The 19,426-nt window shown below is 43.0% G+C and overlaps 1 protein-coding gene and 1 pseudogene across 2 annotated transcripts in view; one reads left to right on the top strand and one right to left on the bottom strand.

Annotated features, from left to right (window-relative positions):
• Window positions 1-7,420: 7,420 nt before the first annotated feature.
• Window positions 7,421-19,426, top strand: part of FAM117B (family with sequence similarity 117 member B) — a 76,650-nt gene continuing 64,644 nt past the window's right edge. The window contains exon 1 of one of the 2 annotated variants that reach the window (XM_055122466.1): window positions 7,421-8,353. In XM_055122466.1, coding sequence (XP_054978441.1) covers window positions 7,519-8,353 — 835 coding nt within the window. In that variant the 5' untranslated portion in view covers window positions 7,421-7,518. The remainder of the gene's footprint in view (window positions 8,354-19,426) is intronic. The other variant, XM_055122467.1, reaches the window with a different exon arrangement.
• LOC129400255 (small nucleolar RNA ACA64) lies at window positions 17,115-17,225 on the bottom strand (annotated as a pseudogene).

Genomic DNA, 19,426 nt, shown 5'->3' on the forward strand with positions numbered 1-19,426 from the left:
AAAGCTGGAGGAAACAAGGGTGAATAAGACAGGAAGGAGATTAAATTACAATGCTTTTGAGCATTTAGAATGGGCAGAACACCATATTAAGGAGAAAAGCAGTGATAAGTCTGGCTGCATTCGCTCACACAGCTTGTAAATAACACTTCTATATGGAAAACTTAAAGATTTCCATATAGATCCTCCTGGATTTCTCTGAACATGAGTCTAGTCTTATATTCAACTATCTTTTGGATAGCTATGTTTAAGTAATTCCTAAGAAACTCAAACATAATACTTCAAAATCTAGACTAGTTTCCATCCCAAAGTTCTTTTCACTCTGTCAACAAATCATTGGCCAACGTGTTCAAGTCAGAGACCTGGAAGACAGCCCAAATTCTCTCTTACCTTACTACCTGTCACCTGTAAGTCAAATTAGTTCTAGCTAGAAGATGTATGTTGAATCCATACAGTTTTCTTTTCTGCAGTCCCCTTGCCCAGATTCCTTTTGTGATGGTTCCCTCACTATGTTCCTCGCTTCTTGCTCTTCTAAAGCACACAGTGGTTGGAATGAATGCCTACCATGAATAGTCACTGTCACTGTCACTGTCATCCCGTTGCTCATCACTCATCGATTTGTTCAAACGGGCACCAGTAACGTCTTTCATTGTGAGACTTATTGTTACTGTGTTTGGCATATCCAATACGCCACGGATAGCTTGCCAGGCTCTGCTGTGCGGGCGCAATACTCTGGGTAGCTTGCCAGGCTCTTCGAGAGGGGCGGAGGAATTGAACACAGATTGGCTGCATGAAAGGTGAACGCCCTACCGCTGTGCTATTGTTCCAAAAGAAATAATAAACACAAATAAAACAAAACATAAAAGTGCAAGTGTTGGGGCTGGACTGATAGCACAGCAGATAGGGCATCAGCCTGGCACGCGGGCAAAGCGGGTTCGATTCCCAGCATCTCATATGGTCCCCTAAACATCGCCAGGGATAATTCCTGAGTGCAGAGCCAGTAATGACCCCTGTCCATCGCCGGGTGTGACTTAAAAAGCAAAATAAAATAAAATAAAATGCAAGTGTTCTTAGAGTCTCGTACATTTTTGAGAAGATTCTACTCACAGGGATTTGGGAATTTATTTTATATTTGTTAGACTAAATTGGTTAGAAAGAAGAGATAGTACAGCAGGAAGGGTGCTTGCTTTCCTCAGGGCCGACCTGGGTTTGATCCCTGGCACCACATATGGTGCTCCAAGCACTGTCAAAATTGATTCTTGAGCACAGATCCAAGAGTAATCAATCCCTGAGCACTGCTGGGTATGACTCTCAAACAAAAAGGAAATGAAAGAGAGAGTGACAGGGAAGGAAGGACGGAGGGAAGGAAGAGGAATAAAGGAGGGAAGAAAGGGACCCAAGTTTAGATCTGGACTGGTTTGTTTGGAATAATCTTTAGAAAGAAGGGAGATTAGAGACTGTTGCAGGAGTGTGAATGAGTAAAACTTAGATCAAAATTTCTAAAAAAAACATGTTTACTAAGACTCATGCACAGGGAATATTCTTTTGTATTTATTTTATAATCTTCAGTAAATATTTGATTGTTTTTCATTTCTGTTTTTCTGTCTTTTGAAATGAGTGGACTCAACTTTATTCAAAATATACCATTACACTTAACATGTCATCTTTACTGAGCTGGTCTCAATCTTTATTTTCTTTGTTTCCATATACCTATATCCTGTTTGGGATATTCTTTTAATGGAAGGATTACTTTTATTTAGGCCTCATTTAAAGTATTTTTTCAAAAAGTCCTTTTCCTTTAGATGGCTAAATTTACACTGTTCTCTTTCATGGCACCGCATGATTTTCTTTAAAACTTTGCAATTAGTAGTGTGGTTATGTGTGAGCATGCCTAACCAAACATTTTTCTCATGGTCTGTCTCCAGCAGATGTCAGTGAAGAAGACAAGATGTTTAAAGAATTTTTTTATTACTCTAAAATCAATGCCTTACACAACACTCTGCCCATAGTAGGCTCTCAATTTATATTTATTGAGTGAACAAACAAACTTTTTGTGGAGTTTCACATTGGGAAGAAACACAGAGCATGACCATATGATTGTGTTATAAGGCATTATGATACTAATGTATACCTGAGGAATCAAGACAGTCTAAGCCTCCCTGATCTAAAAAAGCTGATTAGGAGTTGATCAAGTCATAGAGTGAAAAGCATTCCAGGAAGAAAAAATAACAAGTGTAAAGGCCTCAAGATGAGAGACTGTATGAGATAATTGGGAGAAATCAAGAAGACTACTAAGACTAGAATTTACAGAGGAAGAGGAGACAGTAAGAGGACATGGAATGGACAGTAAGCCTCAGGATAGGGAATTTCTTCTAAGAGAAATATAAAGACTTAGGAAGTATATTGGGATTTTTTTTTTGGTTTTTTTCTTTTTGGGTCACACCCAAATGCACAGGGGTTACTCCTGGCTCTGCGCTCAGGAATCATCCCTGGCAGTGCTCAGCGGACCATATGGGATGCTGGGAATTGAACCCAGGTTGGCCGTGTGCAAGGCAAATGCCATACGCGCTGTGCTATTGCTCCAGCCCCTAGGAAGTATATTGGGATAGATTAAATTTGGATTTTTCAAAGACCCCTGTAATTATGGGAGGGATCGGATTACAGGAAGGAAATGAAGAATTGGAGAAATGGGTTCTTGGAAAAAGTAGGCTGTGGCAAAAAAAAATAGTAGGCTGGGATCAAGAAGGCCTAGAGAGTCTAGATAATTAATTGTAAGAAAGCAAGTTAGAGAAGGTAGTGAATTGCTAGAGGGTATGGCTAGAAGAGATGGCAAATCTGCAGGGCACTGGTTAGTATACAAGAGAAGAGATTTAGGAGTCATATGACAAGTCATTAGACTTGCCATTAGGAAGCAGAGAGCAAAGATTATTTTCATGAACGGATGGCGGATAATTTAGATCAGTGTTTTTCTCAATCTTTTTCTGTGACCCCCTAATCTTGTGCTGTGACCCCCATTTTAAATTATTTTCACCTTTGCCCCCCCTTGAAATATTCTAGAGGCCCAGAGAAGGCCATCTAGTGCTTGTTGAAAAATACCGATTTAGATCACTGAGTAGATAGTGGTACCATTTATTGAGAGATAGGAAAACTTGAAGAGAAGCCAGATTGAAGGTTATGGCTAAATGGTTGAAAGAAGAGAAACTCAGTTGTAAACAAGTTTTCTAGCACCTGAGAAATAAAGGAAGGGAGATGTCAACTGGACAATGAATAGAAAGCAGTACAATAGTCAGTGGAATTTTGGGCATGAATGAAATGTTATGTTCAGAGCAATGTAATGTTATGTTCAGAGAATGAGTGGAGTAAAAGGTTTGAGAGGAAGCCCTGTCATAGTCTCGCCATTTCAGAGTGAGACTAAGGTGCTAAAGCAATAACTGTGTGCAAGTAGGGTGTGAGGTAGGGTGTTTGCCTTGCACACAGCTGTCCTGGATTCGATTCCTGGCATCCCATATGGTCTCCCAAGCCAGCCAGGAGTGGTTCCTGACCATAGAATCAGGAGTAAGCCCTGGGCACTGCCAGATGTGGCCCAAAAAGAGAGAGAGAAAAAAATTCAAGTTACAAAAGAATATTGCTGCTTTTATTAAAATGAGAGAAGCTTAAAAAGCATAGGAAGATAAGCCTTTTCTCAAAAGCTATCTTTCTTTACAACAATTACATCATTTAAAAAAGAGTTTTAGGGGCCGGAGCGATAGTACAGAGGGTAGGGCATTTGTCTTGCACGAGACGGACCCGGGTTCAATCCCAGTATCCCACATGGTCCCCCAAGCACTGCCAGGAGTGATTCATGAGTACAGAACCAGAAGTAACCGCGGAGCATCTCTGGGTGTGACCCCCCCAAAAAAGCAAATAAATTAATTAATTAAATTAAAAAGAGTTTTAAAAGCACAGATGCAAATGAATACCGATACTTTTGTTTTCTTCAGTTTAAATGCAGATTAACCAAGTCTCAATATGTTGCTTCTTTAACTTCATATGGTTACATTTCAATATTAGAGAAAAAATTTTAAAAATTAATTCTATTAAATTAACAGGATTAAACAAGAGGGAGATATGTTTTTTGTTAATCCTTGAAATACAAGAGCTTTCTTCATAGTTAAACTAGCAAATTGAAGACCAATATTTTACCTGGAAACACACTGTTTGCTTTGAATCTTCAACAATGAAGTCAAGGACAAGAGTAAATAATAATGATACTTTTATGCACTGCTTTTCAATCTTCAAAACAAATAGAAGAGTTCTAAAGTATCCAAGTAGGGTTGGGTTTTATTTACTTGCTTCCTGTAAAACATTCTTTGATGATTTTATATCTTCAAAATTTATTTTCAAATCATGACAAAAGGGGTTAAAGTCAAGCCCTAAACTCATGAGTGAGCTAATTTGTCTTATAAAATGAAAAAGAGACATTTTCTAGAGCGATGGGGTTTGATTTTCCATAGGAAACAGATCCAGAAAGAAAAGGTAAAACTCAAAAACAAAACAAAACAAAAAAATAAAAGAAAAGAAAAAGACTAAAAAAAAAAAAAACAAAGAAAAGGTAAAACTCACGACCAAGTTGGCATTTAGACATTGATTTAATAAACTGTGCTAAAATCAGTTCTTTAGCTCAGAAAAGCTCAAAGTGTCTTGCCACCAACAAATAGATCTCTAATATGGTGACATTCTAAGTAATTTATCTGAGTCAGAGAGATAGTAGGGTGCGTGCCTTGCATACTCTGACCTGGGTTCTATCCCAGGACCACATATAGTCTTCCCCAGCCCCACATAAGTGATCCCTGATCACAGGGCTCAGAGTAAGCCACGACCACCACTGGATCTGAATCCAAAACAAAACAAAACATAACTAATCACTCCCTTGATTTAATTCATTAAGTATATATTGAACTCCTATTTTAGTGCAGGACAAACTGCCAGATACAATCCATGACATCCTTATTTGAAAGCTTCTTTCTTGTCCATTGTTTTAATCTAACCAGACTTAGATTTCCCCAGATCTTGGCAGTCTGCTGTTTCCAGTCTAGTGAGAATCTGTTTTTTATTTTATTTATTTATTTATTTATTTATTTATTTATTTATGTCTCTAGGGTACACCCAGTGATGCTCAGGGGTTACTCCTGACTCTGTCCTCAGGAGTCAAGTAAGCACCCTATCTGCTTGCTATACTATAACTTCAACCTTTAAAAGCTGTTTTTAACACTTTGTGTGTGTGTGTGTGTTGTTGTTGTTGTTGTTGTTTTGAGTCAACTTAATGGAACATGGAGACTACTCCTAGCATGGCGGTCCGGGTGGCTCCTGATGGTCCTAGAGTGTAGAGGCAGGTGAGACCATGCAATGCCTGGAATTGAATTAGGAGCTCTTACATGCAAAGTACAGTTTTAGCCTTTTAAGCTATATTCCTGGTCCCTGAGAATAATTTTTCTTTTTGGGTTACACTCGGTGATGCACAGGAGTTACTCCTGGCTTATGCACTCAGGAATTACTCCTGGCGGTGCTCGGGGGACCATATGGGATGCTGGGAATCAAACCCGGGTCAGCCACGTGCAAGGCAAATGCTCTGCCTGCTGTGCTATCACTCCAGCCCCAGAGAGAATGATTTTTAATGTCCTCACTTTAGATTGTGGTCATTGGTATGGGTCTCAGGTCTATCCAGAGCATCAACCAACTTAAGATAGAATCCTTGGCTAAAGACATGGGGTTCTTTTTGTACCAGGAGAGAGAAGAAGAGAGAAAAAAAATGTGATAAGCAGAGATAGACTTCTGAGACTTTTGAAGTGTTGCGCACCTTCTACAAATCATATTCCCACTTAACCTTTGGTTAATAATCACAGTAACTATATGGAGATGATATTGTTTAACTACATTTTATAGATAAGAAAACTGGCTGGAGGCCTACCCAACGTTGTAGATTAAGTGAAGTATCTGAAGGGATGTGGCTCAAGTGTAGAGTACTTGGCTCCCATAGTGAGAGGCCCTACATTCCTATTTTTAGGTCTCAAAAGTTTTAAACCACTGAGCACAGGAACTTAATTGGATTTCAGGTCCAGGAGTAACCATACTGTGCTCTCCATCCTTACTAGAGAGACTCTGCACAGAATGTCTAATATAGTAATAAAGGAAAGAAGGGTAAAGTATAGGCAGTTTTCAGTGAAGGGTGAATATATGAAGACTGTAGGTCCACTATGCTTTTTGTCTTGCTCAGAAAACCTTAACATTTTTGGCTTTTTTTTTTTTTTGGTTTGTTTCATTTATTTGTTAAATAGGGGTCATGCCTTCTGCATAGCTCTGCCTGGTGTGGGTTTATGGCTATCAGAGCCACACCTAGGAGTGCTGGGGGGTCACCATAGTTACAATAAATAAAGATATAACTCACAGTTAAATTATCCCCCAGCTCCTTTTTTGAGCTTTTTACACAGATGGTTGAAAGCTATTTTCTCTACTAGACAAAAATATGAATGACTAGCCCAGTTCTCTCTCAAATAATGACTGTAAGGATCAAATAAGGCCTTTTGAAAACTATAGCACTTTGCAAACTGTAAGGTGGCAGGCATCTTTCCGAGGTATTGGAGAACTGTGAAGTAGATAACTAAAATAAAATTTTGATTTGGGATACAGGAGGGTAGCAGCAGCATTTGATAACTGGACTCCACAGACAAAATCTAAACTTACATTCATACTAGCAATTTTTTAAATATCTGAGATAAATTTTGCACTGAGGATTTTTCTTAAAAAAAAAAGACGTACAATAACAGTAACATCAATTCCATTTCATCTTCTTTTGAGCCCTGCCCAAACGTCGTTGGAATTAGGACAGAACAAAAAGATCAAGAAAAAAAGCCAGAAAGATGTATGTACACGTCCTCTGTCAGTGAATATTTGGGGTAAAGAAAGGAGTTAGGGGGAAGGCATCAGACATCCCTGGGGACCACTCTGGTTCTGTACGTCCTCTCAGGCAATATTCCGGACTCTTCAGTCCTCGGGGGCTCCCCCGCCCGGTGGGAAGGGAGGGACACGCGTGGCGTGGCGCGCGCGTACACGCAGCCTCACGTGTACACGCGCGCACATACACCACATACACGGCCTCTTTCCTCCGCGCCCCTACCTACACACACACACACACACAGACACCCAGATGGTTGAAAGCTACAGAGACACAGACAGACAGACAGACACACACAAAGACACGGCACACACACACACACACACACACACACACACACACACACACACACACACACACACACACACACAGCCTCTTTCCTCCGCGCCCCCTCCCCCCGGGGGGGCGGGTCTCTTTCTCTTTAAAGAGCAGACGGTCTCCGCGCAAACCCAAGCGCTCTAAGGCCCCGGGGGGTCCGGGACCCGAGCAGCTCGCAGCCAATGGGCGCGGTGGAGCGGCTCGAGCGCGGCTGACGCTGCACCAATGGGCGTCCGCGGGGGGCGGGGGCAGCGGAGGAGACACTATTGTTGATGAGGAGGAGCAGCGGCGGCGACGGCTGCACCACCTCGTTGCTGCCGGCCGCGGCCCGGCCGCCCCTTGCACCCCCGGATTCCGGCTTCGTCACCCCGTCGCGGGGGCCTTCCCGCCGGCCTCGAGAATCTTCCCCCTGCAACCCAACAACAACAAAGCCCCCCCATCCCCCCGTCTCGCCCAGTCACCAGGGAGGGGGGACCATGTCCCAGCGGGTGCGGCGCAATGGGTCCCCCACGCCGGCCGGCTCCCTCGGGGGCGGTGCGGTCGCCCCGGCCGGGGGAGCTGGGAGTCGCCTGCAGCCCATGAGGGCGACGGTTCCGTTCCAGCTGAAGCAGCAGCAGCAGCAACATGGCAGCCCCACGCGGAGCAACGGCGGCGGCGGCAACAACGGCGGCGGCTGCTGCGGTGGCGGCTCAGGCCCCTCGGGCGGCGGCGGCTCAGGCGGCGGCGGCTCGGGCGGCGGCGGCTCGGGCGGCTCAGGGCCCCGCACCGCTTCACGCAGCACAAGCCCCACGCGCGGCGGCGGGAGTGCGGCCGCGCGGACCAGCCCCACGGTGGCCACGCAGACGGGCGCGTCCGCGACGTCCACGCGAGGCACCAGCCCCACGCGCGGCGCCGCGCCCGGGGCTCGCGGGAGCCCCCCACGGCCGCCGCCGCCGCCGCCGCTGCTGGGTACGGTGTCGTCGCCCAGCTCGTCGCCCACCCACCTGTGGACAGGCGAGGTGAGCGCGGCCCCACCCCCAGCCCGCGTCCGGCACCGGAGAAGGTCCCCGGAGCAGAGCCGGAGCTCCCCGGAGAAGAGGAGTCCGAGCGCCCCGGTCTGCAAAGCAGGTACGTGTCGGGGGTGCGCAGCTCTTGGCGCACAGCAAGGGGGTCCCGGGGTCCCGGGCGCGGGTTGCCAGGAACCCGGGCTGCAGCGCGGCCGCGGAGCCGGAGGGGCGGGGGCGGGGCCGGGGGCGGGTCCCGGGCGGCCGCCACCTGCCCCCGCCGCCCCCAGTCCCCGCGTCCCCCGCGGCCGCTGGGGTTGGTCGCGTACCTCCCTTGGCCGGTTGCGCTCCGGGGCTGTTGGAGCTGCAGCCTGAAACCTTAACGCCCGCGCTGATGGGTGTTAATGATAAACCCGAATTCTCGCCGTCCGCTGTTGACTGCTCGCCTTCCCTTGCGGACGAGGCAAGGAGTGGCTTCTCTGTTCTAGCGGCACGGTTCCTGTTAATACAGCTCGGGTCTGCTGCTGCTCAGTCGTTTTCTTTCACACGGCAGTTTCATTCTGGGCGGATTGAGCGTATTAGCATAACAGACAGAGCCCTGAAGAGGCGCGAGGCTTGGCAGCCTGTGGTCTCAGACTTGATAGATGATGAGTGGGTAACGGAAGTGAGAAATGAGCAAGGTTCCTTGGTGGGGTTTGAGGGGCTTTGAAGGGTAGGGGTGTATGCCGGTTTTGTGTTTAGGCTGTAAAACCACACACACATATACATACCCACACCCGGAGATGCTCAGGGATTCCTGCTGGTTCTGCACTCAGGAGGATGTGTGCAAGAGAAGCGCCCTACTCGCTGTACTATCTCTCCTCCCCCACATACATTTTTATAAATAAAAATTTTGTGTTTAGGGCCAGAGCGTTAATACAATGGGTAAAGCGTTTGCCTTGCACGCGGCCGACCCGGCTCAATCCCTGGGACATCCCAAATTCCCATATCGTTCCCTAAATCCTCCAGGACTGATTCCTGAGAGCAGCCAGGAGTAAGCCCTTGCTATGCTGGATAGGCCCCAAAACAAAAGCAACCAAAATTTTTGTGTAATTATTTTTGAAACGTAAATGTTTTCACTATGCCCGGGAATTTAATTGGGAAAAATAACTGAATGGAACCATTGGGTCATTCATAAGAAGTCAAAAGAGAAATTCAGATTATGAGAGTAGAAAGAGATAAGACTTATCATTCAGTTGACTTCCTGTTGATCTAGTGAACAAAGAAATCGGCAGGTTTTTATTCTGTATTAATACTGTTGACATTTACCTTTTCCTGTTCCTGTCTGTCCCTGTAGTTTTTGTTAAATCTTCTTGGCAAAATGGCTGGGAATTTCAAACTTGGTACAGTATTCCCTAATCAAATAAGTCAGATGATGTGTTTTTAAGATTTTCAGAAATAGAGGGAATGGACTGATTCTTAGTATTTAATTCAAAACGCTTAGACAATGGAGTGATAGTACAGCGGGTAGGGTGTTAGCCTTGCAAGCTGCTGACCTGGGTTCGACCCCTGGCATCCCATATGCTTCCTATTCCCACCTTCCACCCCACTCCCAACCCCTAGCACTGTCTGGAGTAATTCCTGAGTGCAGAGCCAGGAGTAACCCCTGAGCATCTCATGGTGTGACCCCCCAAAAAATGTTTAGAAGATGCTTTTTGGAGAAGATAATTGCCCTGAAAAAATGATCAATAGCATTTTATTATTTAGAGGCTTTAATACGCTTTTTGAAAATGCAGACCTCTCTCTCTCTCTCTCTCTCTCTCTCTCTCTCTCTCAATTTGTTAAGCTTATCAGAGCCCCACCTCTTCAAAAACTAGCTTTGGTGTGTGTGATTTACCTAAAGATCTTTTTGTAACTCTCACAATAGCTTTTTAGAAAGGTTAAGTAACAAGTGATAGAGTTGAAATTTGAACTCTGCTAGATGGTAAAACCATGTCTTTTATATTATATCAAAGAGGTAATCTCATGGTGTACAACAGCGTTTCTCAGCAAGGTGCATGTGGCACCTTGTGTACTCCAAATATTCCAAGAAGGCCGCAAGTGGAAATTGTTAAGTGGGGAGGGCACTGCATGAGCCTAGGGGGCCAACTGATGGGAGGCATGGGGATACGCTGGGAGAAAACAAGCTCTGATTGAGAAACATTGATTTGTATTAGAACCTAGGAAATAATACGGGACACCAAAATTATATGTGTTTTGTTTTTGATGGAACTGTAGAGATAACTGATGAACATAATTGCTTCAATTTGTCTTAAACCTTCTGCAGCCAGCATAGAGTGTGGGGTGGAAGAGAAGGAAACTCAATGTGATAACAGAATCTGACTAATCTCCCAACTGTTTGATCCTCAAAGCAGAGCCGCAATTTGAGGAGAGTTAGGTTAAATTAAATATTGTTGGCAATGTGTAAAGGAAGGCACCCTTCTCATCTTTCGAAGGGCCCAATTTTTTGGATTAAGTTTTCCAGTTTTCTATTCTCTCAGTTCTCTGATTCTAGAGTATTTATGCCACAGAATTAATTATTCTCATTAACTCACCCTCCCCAATAAATACAAGCTTACTTGGATAAAACTCCTTAATCTTCTAGTGCAGCATTCAACTAGGTGTGAAAAGGAATATTTTCTGTGAATACAGAAGCACCTGTTAATTTTATTCCCAGGAATGTATTCCTGTTTCTAGTATATTTCCATGCAGAGTGGAACAAAATATTTTCAGGTTTCAGGTCTTCATAGCACAGAGTAGACTGTTTGCTGGTTTTTTATTTTTTTTTTGTGCATACTAAATCTGCAGGGAGAGAAAAGATGGGAAAGAAGGATTTTTAAAAAATCACTACACTAGATTTTCTTTTTTGTGAAAAAAAAAGGTGTTTTGATGATTTTAAGGAATATATAAAGAGATGGTAAAAGTCAATGTACAGAGGGGGCTGGAGCAGTAGCATAGCGGGTAGGGTGTTTGCCTTGCATGCGGCTGACCCAGGTTTGAGTCCCAGCATCCCATATGGTCCCCTGAGCATTGCTGGGAGTAATTCCTCAGTGCTAAGCCAGGAGTACCCCTGTGCATTGCCAGGTGTGACCCAAAAAACAAACAAAAGAAAAGTCAATGTACAGAACAATCCAGTAGAACAATGGCCAAATGATACAGGTGGAAAAAAAAAAGTCCAGTAGCGTATGATGCTCAATCTTACTAGTTTAGTGAAATACAGATTATTAATAAAGAAAAGATAGAATTTGGGCCAAAATTTAAAAGCCAAGAGCTGGAAGGTTTCATAAAAATGAGGCCTCCTATACACTGCTGGTGAGAGTAAACTGGCTTAAATTAGCATAGAAACTAATTTGGCATTAACAATAACGTTTTTAAAAATGTGAAGAATCAAAATGCAGCAGTGATTCTACTAGCTCATTTTTGCTTTCCTTTCCCTTTTTTCTGGAGTTGGGAGGGCGGTCAGAAGGTACACACCCAGTTGTTCTCAGGGGTTACTATTGGCTCTGTGCTCAGGAATTACTCCTGGTGGTGCTCAGGGATCATATGTGGTACTAGGGATCAAACTGCAAGGCAAGTCCCTTAGCTCCTGGGCTATGCCTGGCCTTTTCTTTAGGTGTATCTTGACCTTCTTCACAGCATGGAGGTCTTAGGACAGTTTGATGTTTTACATGATGGCTAGGAGTCCATCAAGAGTTAGGCTTTCTTTTTGATTAAAGGGAGATTGCCAGTTTGCTCTCATTAGAATGCACCTATTACTAGTAACGGGGAAGGGTTTGCCTTATAAAAGGCAATAAGCCTAAGATGACTTAAATTTCCAAGTCTAATGGAGAGTATCATGCTAAGTGAAATTAAAATGAGAGGGTCAGGACAACTGCACTTATTTGTGGAATATAAAATAACATATTAGGAGACTAACATCTTAGGGCAGTAGAGATAAGTGCCAGGAAGATCACACCCTGGCTTGGAAACTGGCCTCACATGCTGGGGAAAAAGGCAGCTGGGATAGAGAAGGGACCACTAAGTAAATGGTGGTTGGAGGGATCACTCGGGATGGGAAATGTGTGCTGAAAGTAGACTATGAACCAAACATGATGGCCTCTTAGAACCTGTATTGCAAACCATAACACGCAAAAGGAGAGAGAGTAAGAGGGAATGTGCCTGCCACAGAGGCAGGTGATGGCAAGAGGTGGGGATGGCAGGAGGGATACTGGGAACATTGATGGTGGAGAATGGTCACAGGTGGAAGGATGGGTACTTGATATTGTATGACTGAAATATAATCATGAGTTTGTAAGTCTGTAACTGTATCTTATGGTGATTCAATTTCAAAAAATTTCCAAGTCCATTTTGATTAGGTTGCCAGCTTTGTTGTTGTTGTTGTTGTTGTTGTTGTTATTGTTATTGTTGTTGAATCACCATGAGATAGTTACAAAGCTGTCATGTTTGAGTTTCAGTCACACAATGATGGAACACCCATCCCTCCACCAGTGTACATTTTCCACCAACAATGTCCCTAGTATTTTCACCCCCATCCCCCAATCCCAGCCCTCCCCCTGCCTCTATGGCAGACAGTTTCTCCCATCTCTCTACTTTTGGGCATTATAGTTAGATTGCCAGCTTTTTGTGGTCGATCAGATGAGCTGGATCCTTTCCCCTTTGTTTGGGATCTATTATGTAAAAGAGCCTTAATTGAAGGTTTCTGGTTCTGGAGAGGAACCTTCATTCCTAGTCTAGCAGATCTCTACTCAGTGCCTTGTTTAACTGGGATTCTAGCTGATGGGCTGACAGAATTTCACACTTAAAAAGGCAATCTTGATGTTCATTCATGACACATTTTATTATTATTTATTTATTTGGTTTTTTTTTTTGGCCATACCCTATGATGCTCAGGGACTACTACTGGCTCTGTGCTCAGGAGTGAGCCCTGATGGTGCTTGGGGGACCATATACGGTGCCGGGGAATAAATCCCAGGGTTACCAGGTACAAGGCAAACCACTCTACTATCTCTCTGGTCCAATGAGTAACATGTTAACCCTTACATTTTTTCACAAAGAATTAAATGAGAGAAAACTGAGAAAGTACTCATCACAATTCTTTTTTATTTTGTTTTTGGTCCATGTCTGGTGGTGCTCAGGCCTACTCCTGGCTCTGTGCTCAGGGATCACTTTGAGTGGGGCTCAGGGACTATATAGGATGGTGGAGATTGAACCTAGGTCTGCTCTGTACAAGGCAAGCACCCAACTTCTATATTATTGTGGTCACCCTCATCACAGTTCTTAAGTCATGTGTTATTTAGTTTGGCTGTTTTTTAATATAATGTAAATTATCAGTACATTATCATTTTCATGTTATGTAAAATTTCAAACTGGAAAGAACTTTGCCTGTGACCATCCGGAACTGTTTCTTAAAGTGTGGCTTATGGTTCATCTTATTGGAATCACTTTGGTCCTTGTTAAAAGTGAAGGTTCCTATTTCTTTATCTATGGAATTAGTTTAGTCTGGAGAGTCAGAAAGGAATATTGAAAAAAGAAAAAGAAAAGAGACTTAAGTTCTCAGACTCTCTGGTCCCTTAGAACCAACCTCCCTTACCACATCTTCCAGTGATTTTGCTGTTCTCAATATGAAAAAGTCACTTACAGTCCCAGAAAAACAGTTTGAAAACTCCTCATTAGAGGAAAAGGCATTGGTAAAGTATGCAAAAATTACTTCTGCAGTGCAGCTGATAGTAGAGAGCAAGTTGTGTTCTTGTTAATTTCCCCCTGTGGGTGCATTATGTTTATGAATTTGGTTATTCGTGGAGGGAGATAGAGAAGTTGGAAGATAGCAATAAAATTGATTTTCCAGAGGACTAATTATCAGGAAACATGTAGTTACCTTATCATATTTATATCATTTTGACATCTGCTTTATAGTACTTTGTGAGAGACAATGTAAAGAAGTGAAGTTGTTTCTCTAATATTTCGAGGATTGCTGCTAACTTCACACTTTCGAGGGAAACCTTTTGTGATGTCTGTTTTATGATTATACATGAGGTTTAGTAGAACCTTACTGTTCTACATTTTGGCGAGCAGAATTTACATTTAATTTAGTTTGAAAAGCATCGAGCTACTCTATTAGAAAATGTGCAGTACAAAAATGTAAAAGGCAAGGAACTCCAGAGACTCACAAACCAGACATGTCAGTTATGTAAGTTTGGGGTGAGTGCTTTTTGGGCTTTAAAGAGAAGTGATTTTTTGTTTTTGTTTTGGGCCACACCTGGCAGTGCTCAGGACTTACTCCTGGCTTTGTGCTCAGGGATTACTCCTGGTAGGGATTAGGGGACCATATGTGGTGCCAGGAATCAAATTTCAGGTTAGCTATGTACAAGGCAATTGCCTTATCTACCATACTCTCTCTCTCTCTCTCCCCCCAAAAAGGTTTGTGGAAAACGGAGAGAAGGGGAAGTTTGGGTCACTCCTCACTGTGCTCAGAATGAGAAGTGAATGTTTTTGTATTTTCATAGGCAGTGAGTATAGAAGGTCTGTCAGAGGAAGTGACTTTTGATATGGGTTAGAAAGGTAGAAATAGAACTTTAGAGTTGGATCATAGATGTATGAGAAAAAGCACACTATGTTCATCCTGAATTAAAATGTAGAGTTGGATATTGGAAAGAGGAGGAGGAGGAGGAGGAGGAGGAGTAGAAAAAAAGAACATAAAGTTATGTTCTCGGGAGATAGTGGAATAGAATCATGAATTAGGATGTTAATACAGTTAATGACTCTGGAGCTAGACTGCCATAGTTCAGACCTTGGCAATACCAATTAATAGCTGTTTAACTTTTTGCAAATACTAATACTGTGAACTTTAACATTATTGTAACTGTATTACCTAAACTATAATGAAAAATTTTAAATCGACTTCTAACAATGGGAAGAGTGCTTATAAGTGCATATAGGGTTGGGAGGAGAGGACCCAAGTGGTAGAACACATGCAAGATTCTGAGGACTCATCCCCTTAGTACTGCTGGGAGTGGTCCCTAAAAAAGCAGTACTTAGAAGATTGCTAGGATAAAATTCTTATAATTTGTATAAATGTACAAAATTTCAGTATTATTTTCTTACACTTTTTATCATTGTGAAGGGATTAGACATTATTAAGTTTATTGAATCACTTACTTGGTTGTCTACAAATCTTTGGGGGGTATCCTCAGGCTCCTGCGTATCATTTATCATGTTAAAAAAAAACCTGCCCCCCTAACCTCCCAACAAACACGTACTAAAAATTTATTATGGATCTGGGGAGATCAGTAATAGATTTGCTGGGGAACCTGGGTTTGAACCCATAAACATGTTTATTCTACTACCCCAGTATTATTGAGTGTAGCTCTGGAAGCCCCCTGAGCTTTGCTAGGCTCTACGCAGCGACACATCACTTGGCCTATACATTAAACCACCAGACCAGTTTGGCTAGTGTTGCTGGAAGTGGGCCCCAGGTCCCTAGAGCACTGCTTGGGAGATCCAAAAATAAAAGTTTATTAGTAGTAGTCTTTATGTATGTAGACTTTCTAACTATTTAGGATGAATCAAATATTAATTCAAGATGGAAGAGAATAGAGAATAGCGACTGAGGCTTTGGGAGCCTCAAGTTAGGTACAGTGGCAGTGGGAATGGCAAGGGTAAAGGAGTTAGGGAACTTTGAATTGGTAGGAGGGGCATGGGTGGGAGAGAAAGAAGAGGTTGGCTGGAAGTAACAAAAGGACAGTGGTGGAGAGTTTTGGGTACTATGGTGTTGGTGAAGTGAGATAATTACATCAATGCCATAAATGTTAATGCTGATATTTGACTTGTGGTACCACAGGGGTCTCACACACCTCCGGGTGTGGCCCCACACCCAAAAATGAATACAAAGAAATTTGTGAAAAGAAAGATTGGATTTGAAGGAGGTGATGGTAGAGATTTCCAGATTTTGTGAAAAGTTAGGCTAAACCTGGAGAACTGACTTTTGAATTTGGCATTTTGGTCTGTTAATAATCTCTGAAAGAGCATACTATAACATACTAGAACATTGTGTCACATACTAGGATTAAAGTGGTGGGGGGAGCATGCATTTTTTGTTTGTTTTTTGGGTCATACCTGGTGGTGCTCAGGGCTTCCTTCTGCTTCTGTGCTCAGGGACTACGCCTCACAGGCTTGGGGGACCATATGTGGTGTTGGGGATTGAACCCGGGTCTGCCATGTGCAAGGCAAGAGCCCTTCTCTCTATACCATCCCTCTGGCTTGCATATATTTCTCTTAGGTAGCATAAGTTACATGTCATTGAAAGGAAGGAAAGTGACAAAATAGGATAAAGACTTAAGCTAAGGTCATTTCTAAATAGGATGGGGAAAACAAGCATATTTTATAGGTTTGGGAAAAGGATTCAGGAGTTAGAATGATTGCTAATTCAGGAAAATATGGAAATAGATGGAGAAAAACATGGGAAATGTGAGAAGGAGTAGAATCTAGCACTGGAATAGTCTGGATATCTGAGAAACAGTTGTGGACACAATTCTTCCTCTGAGGATGGAGAAAGATAAGGGTATTTTAAGATATGGATAACTCAGACTAGATGGAAAGGAAATGAGGTACTTCTATTTCCAGATTACTTAAAAAGAAAGTAGCATGTTTGTCTTGATATTATATATAGATAGAGGCATATATATTTGCAGATCAACAGTTTTATTGAAGGTGGGGGGAGCCAACCCCCATCCTCCTCCCCCCCACACCCTGTGTTCCTCTGTGTATGGCCCTAATACATGGTCTCAAACTGGGTTCTTTGGAGATCCTGTAGGCAGAAGAGGGGGTTGAGGTGAGAAGTTGGGGGCTATACTTAGGATCACATCGCGGTGTTTTGTCACCTGGGTTTTACCTCTCTGCTGGTTCTGGGCACTGAATCTCACCTGTGGCCCTAAAATCTCACGCATAGCAACAGTTAAAGTCATGGGCGATTTTCAGCAAATACCAGTGTGTCTTTTTATTTAAAATTGCTATCACTATTATTTTATGTTTTATGGACCACAGTTGGAGGTGCATGAGGGATGCTCCTATTTCTGTGCTCAGAGGTTGTTTCTGGTGGTGCCAGGGAGATGGTGCTGAGGATCAGCCCAAGCCTCCCACATGCGAAGTGTGGTTTGCATGCTCCCAGCCTTTTGAGGTATAGCTCTCTAGCCCTTAAATCTACTTTTATAAGAGTACATATACATAACTAAAAATGACAAATAGCACTGCCCCCTTTTCTTCCAGACAACCACTTTCATTTCTTGGTGGTTTCTTCTGTATTTACCTCCGTATTTTATTTATTTATTAATTTATTTAGGGTCACACCCAGCAATGCTCAGGGTTTACTCCTGGCTTTGCACTCAGGAATTACTCCTGGTAGTGCTTGGGGGACCATATGGGATGCGAGGGATCAAACCAGAGTCAGCCATATGCAAGGCAAACGTCCTACCTGCTGTGCTTTCATTCCATCCCCATATATTATAAAATAATTTACTAACTCCCTCAGGATACATATGTATTTTGTTTTTGGGGGGGTCTCACCTGGCTCTGCACTCAGGAATTACTCCTGGTGGTGCTCGGGGGACCACATGGGATGCTGGGAATCGAACCTGGGTCGGCCATGTGCAAGGCAAATGCCCTACCAGCTGTGCTATTGCTCCAGCCCACATATATATTTTCAATTTTATGATTTATACAGTAATTCTTACTATGTAAAAAAATAGCCTAGCTCCCTAATTGTTTTTCTTCCTAATTATTTCATTACAGGTACAGTCTTTGTGATTAAGTCATTTTTATTGTTTATAATGACTATGTTAGTATTGTTTTTTTTTTCTTTTTGGGTCACACCCAGCGATGCTCAGGGGTTACTTCTGGCTCTGCACTCAGGAATTACTCCTGGCGGTGCTTGGGGGACCATATGGGATGCCGGGGATCGAACCCGGATCGGCCGCGTGCAAGGCAAATGCCCTACCCGCTGTGCTATCGCTCCGGCCCCGTTAGTATTGTTTATAGCAGATATGGTACAATTATATATTCTTTTACTTTTTTTATACATCTTGAAATTATTATTTTTTAATACTTTGTTTATTTTTAATTAGTGAGTCAGCGTGAGGGTACAGTTACAGATTTATACATTTTTGTGTTCGTGCTTCCCCCATACAGATTTCGAGAGCCCATCCCTTCACCAGTGCCCATTCTCCACCACCAGTAAATCCAGCATCCCTCCCACCCTCCCCCACCCTCCCGTCTCCCCCCACCCCACACTGCCACTATGGCAGGGTATTCCCTTTTGATCTCTCTCTCTCTGATTAGGTGTTGTGGTTTGCAATAAAGGTGTTGAGTGGCCATTGTGTTCATTCTCTAGCCTATGGTCGGCACGCATCACCCTTCCCCCGCATGATCTCCGATCACATTTTACTTGGTGCTCCATTCTCTGAGTTGCCCAGAATGAGAGACCAGCCTCCAAGCCATGGAGTCAACCTCCTGGTACTTATTTCTACTATTCTTGGGTGTTAGTTTCCTAGTCTATTATTCTATATTCCACAGTACATCTTGAAATTAAAATAAACTTTTTTGCTGTTTTAGCAGTATCCGATTAATTTCAGGCCTTTAAACATAGGTAGGAGGCATATACTCTTCCAGAGAGCCACATTCCTGACATGATTTGGTTTGGGGTATTATTTTCTATGTGCCTGTTATAAATATATCCCCACACTTTATTTAGATAACATATGCTTAAATTTTTTAAATCTCATCAAGTATTTTTTAGTTTTACTCTTTTTCTTTGTGATCTTCCTTCTGGAATCTACTGCCTTTTATACTACTTTTGGTGATGCAGGAATCAAACCCAGGGCCTCACATATGTGAGGCAGGTGCTCTCCTACTGAACTAAAACTCCTGCCTCTCTTCTAAATTGTCTGATTGATCTAGAATTTGTGGCATAGCCTTAGATTTTGTCTGGAAGCTTTTTCACCTCTCACCTGTTTTGAATACTCTAATTTGTTATTAGCTTGGTGATGTATAACCTCCAAATAGCCTGAGAAAGGTATATACACATGGTGGTGGCGGGGGCGGGGGAAGAGAGAGAGAGAGAGAGAGAGAGAGAGAGAGAGAGAGAGAGAGAGAGAGAGAAACACAGAGAATATTTGCCCTTGTATTTATT

The sequence above is a fragment of the Sorex araneus genome, chromosome X (genome assembly GCF_027595985.1).
Source record: "Sorex araneus isolate mSorAra2 chromosome X, mSorAra2.pri, whole genome shotgun sequence".
NCBI lineage: Eukaryota > Metazoa > Chordata > Mammalia > Eulipotyphla > Soricidae > Sorex > Sorex araneus.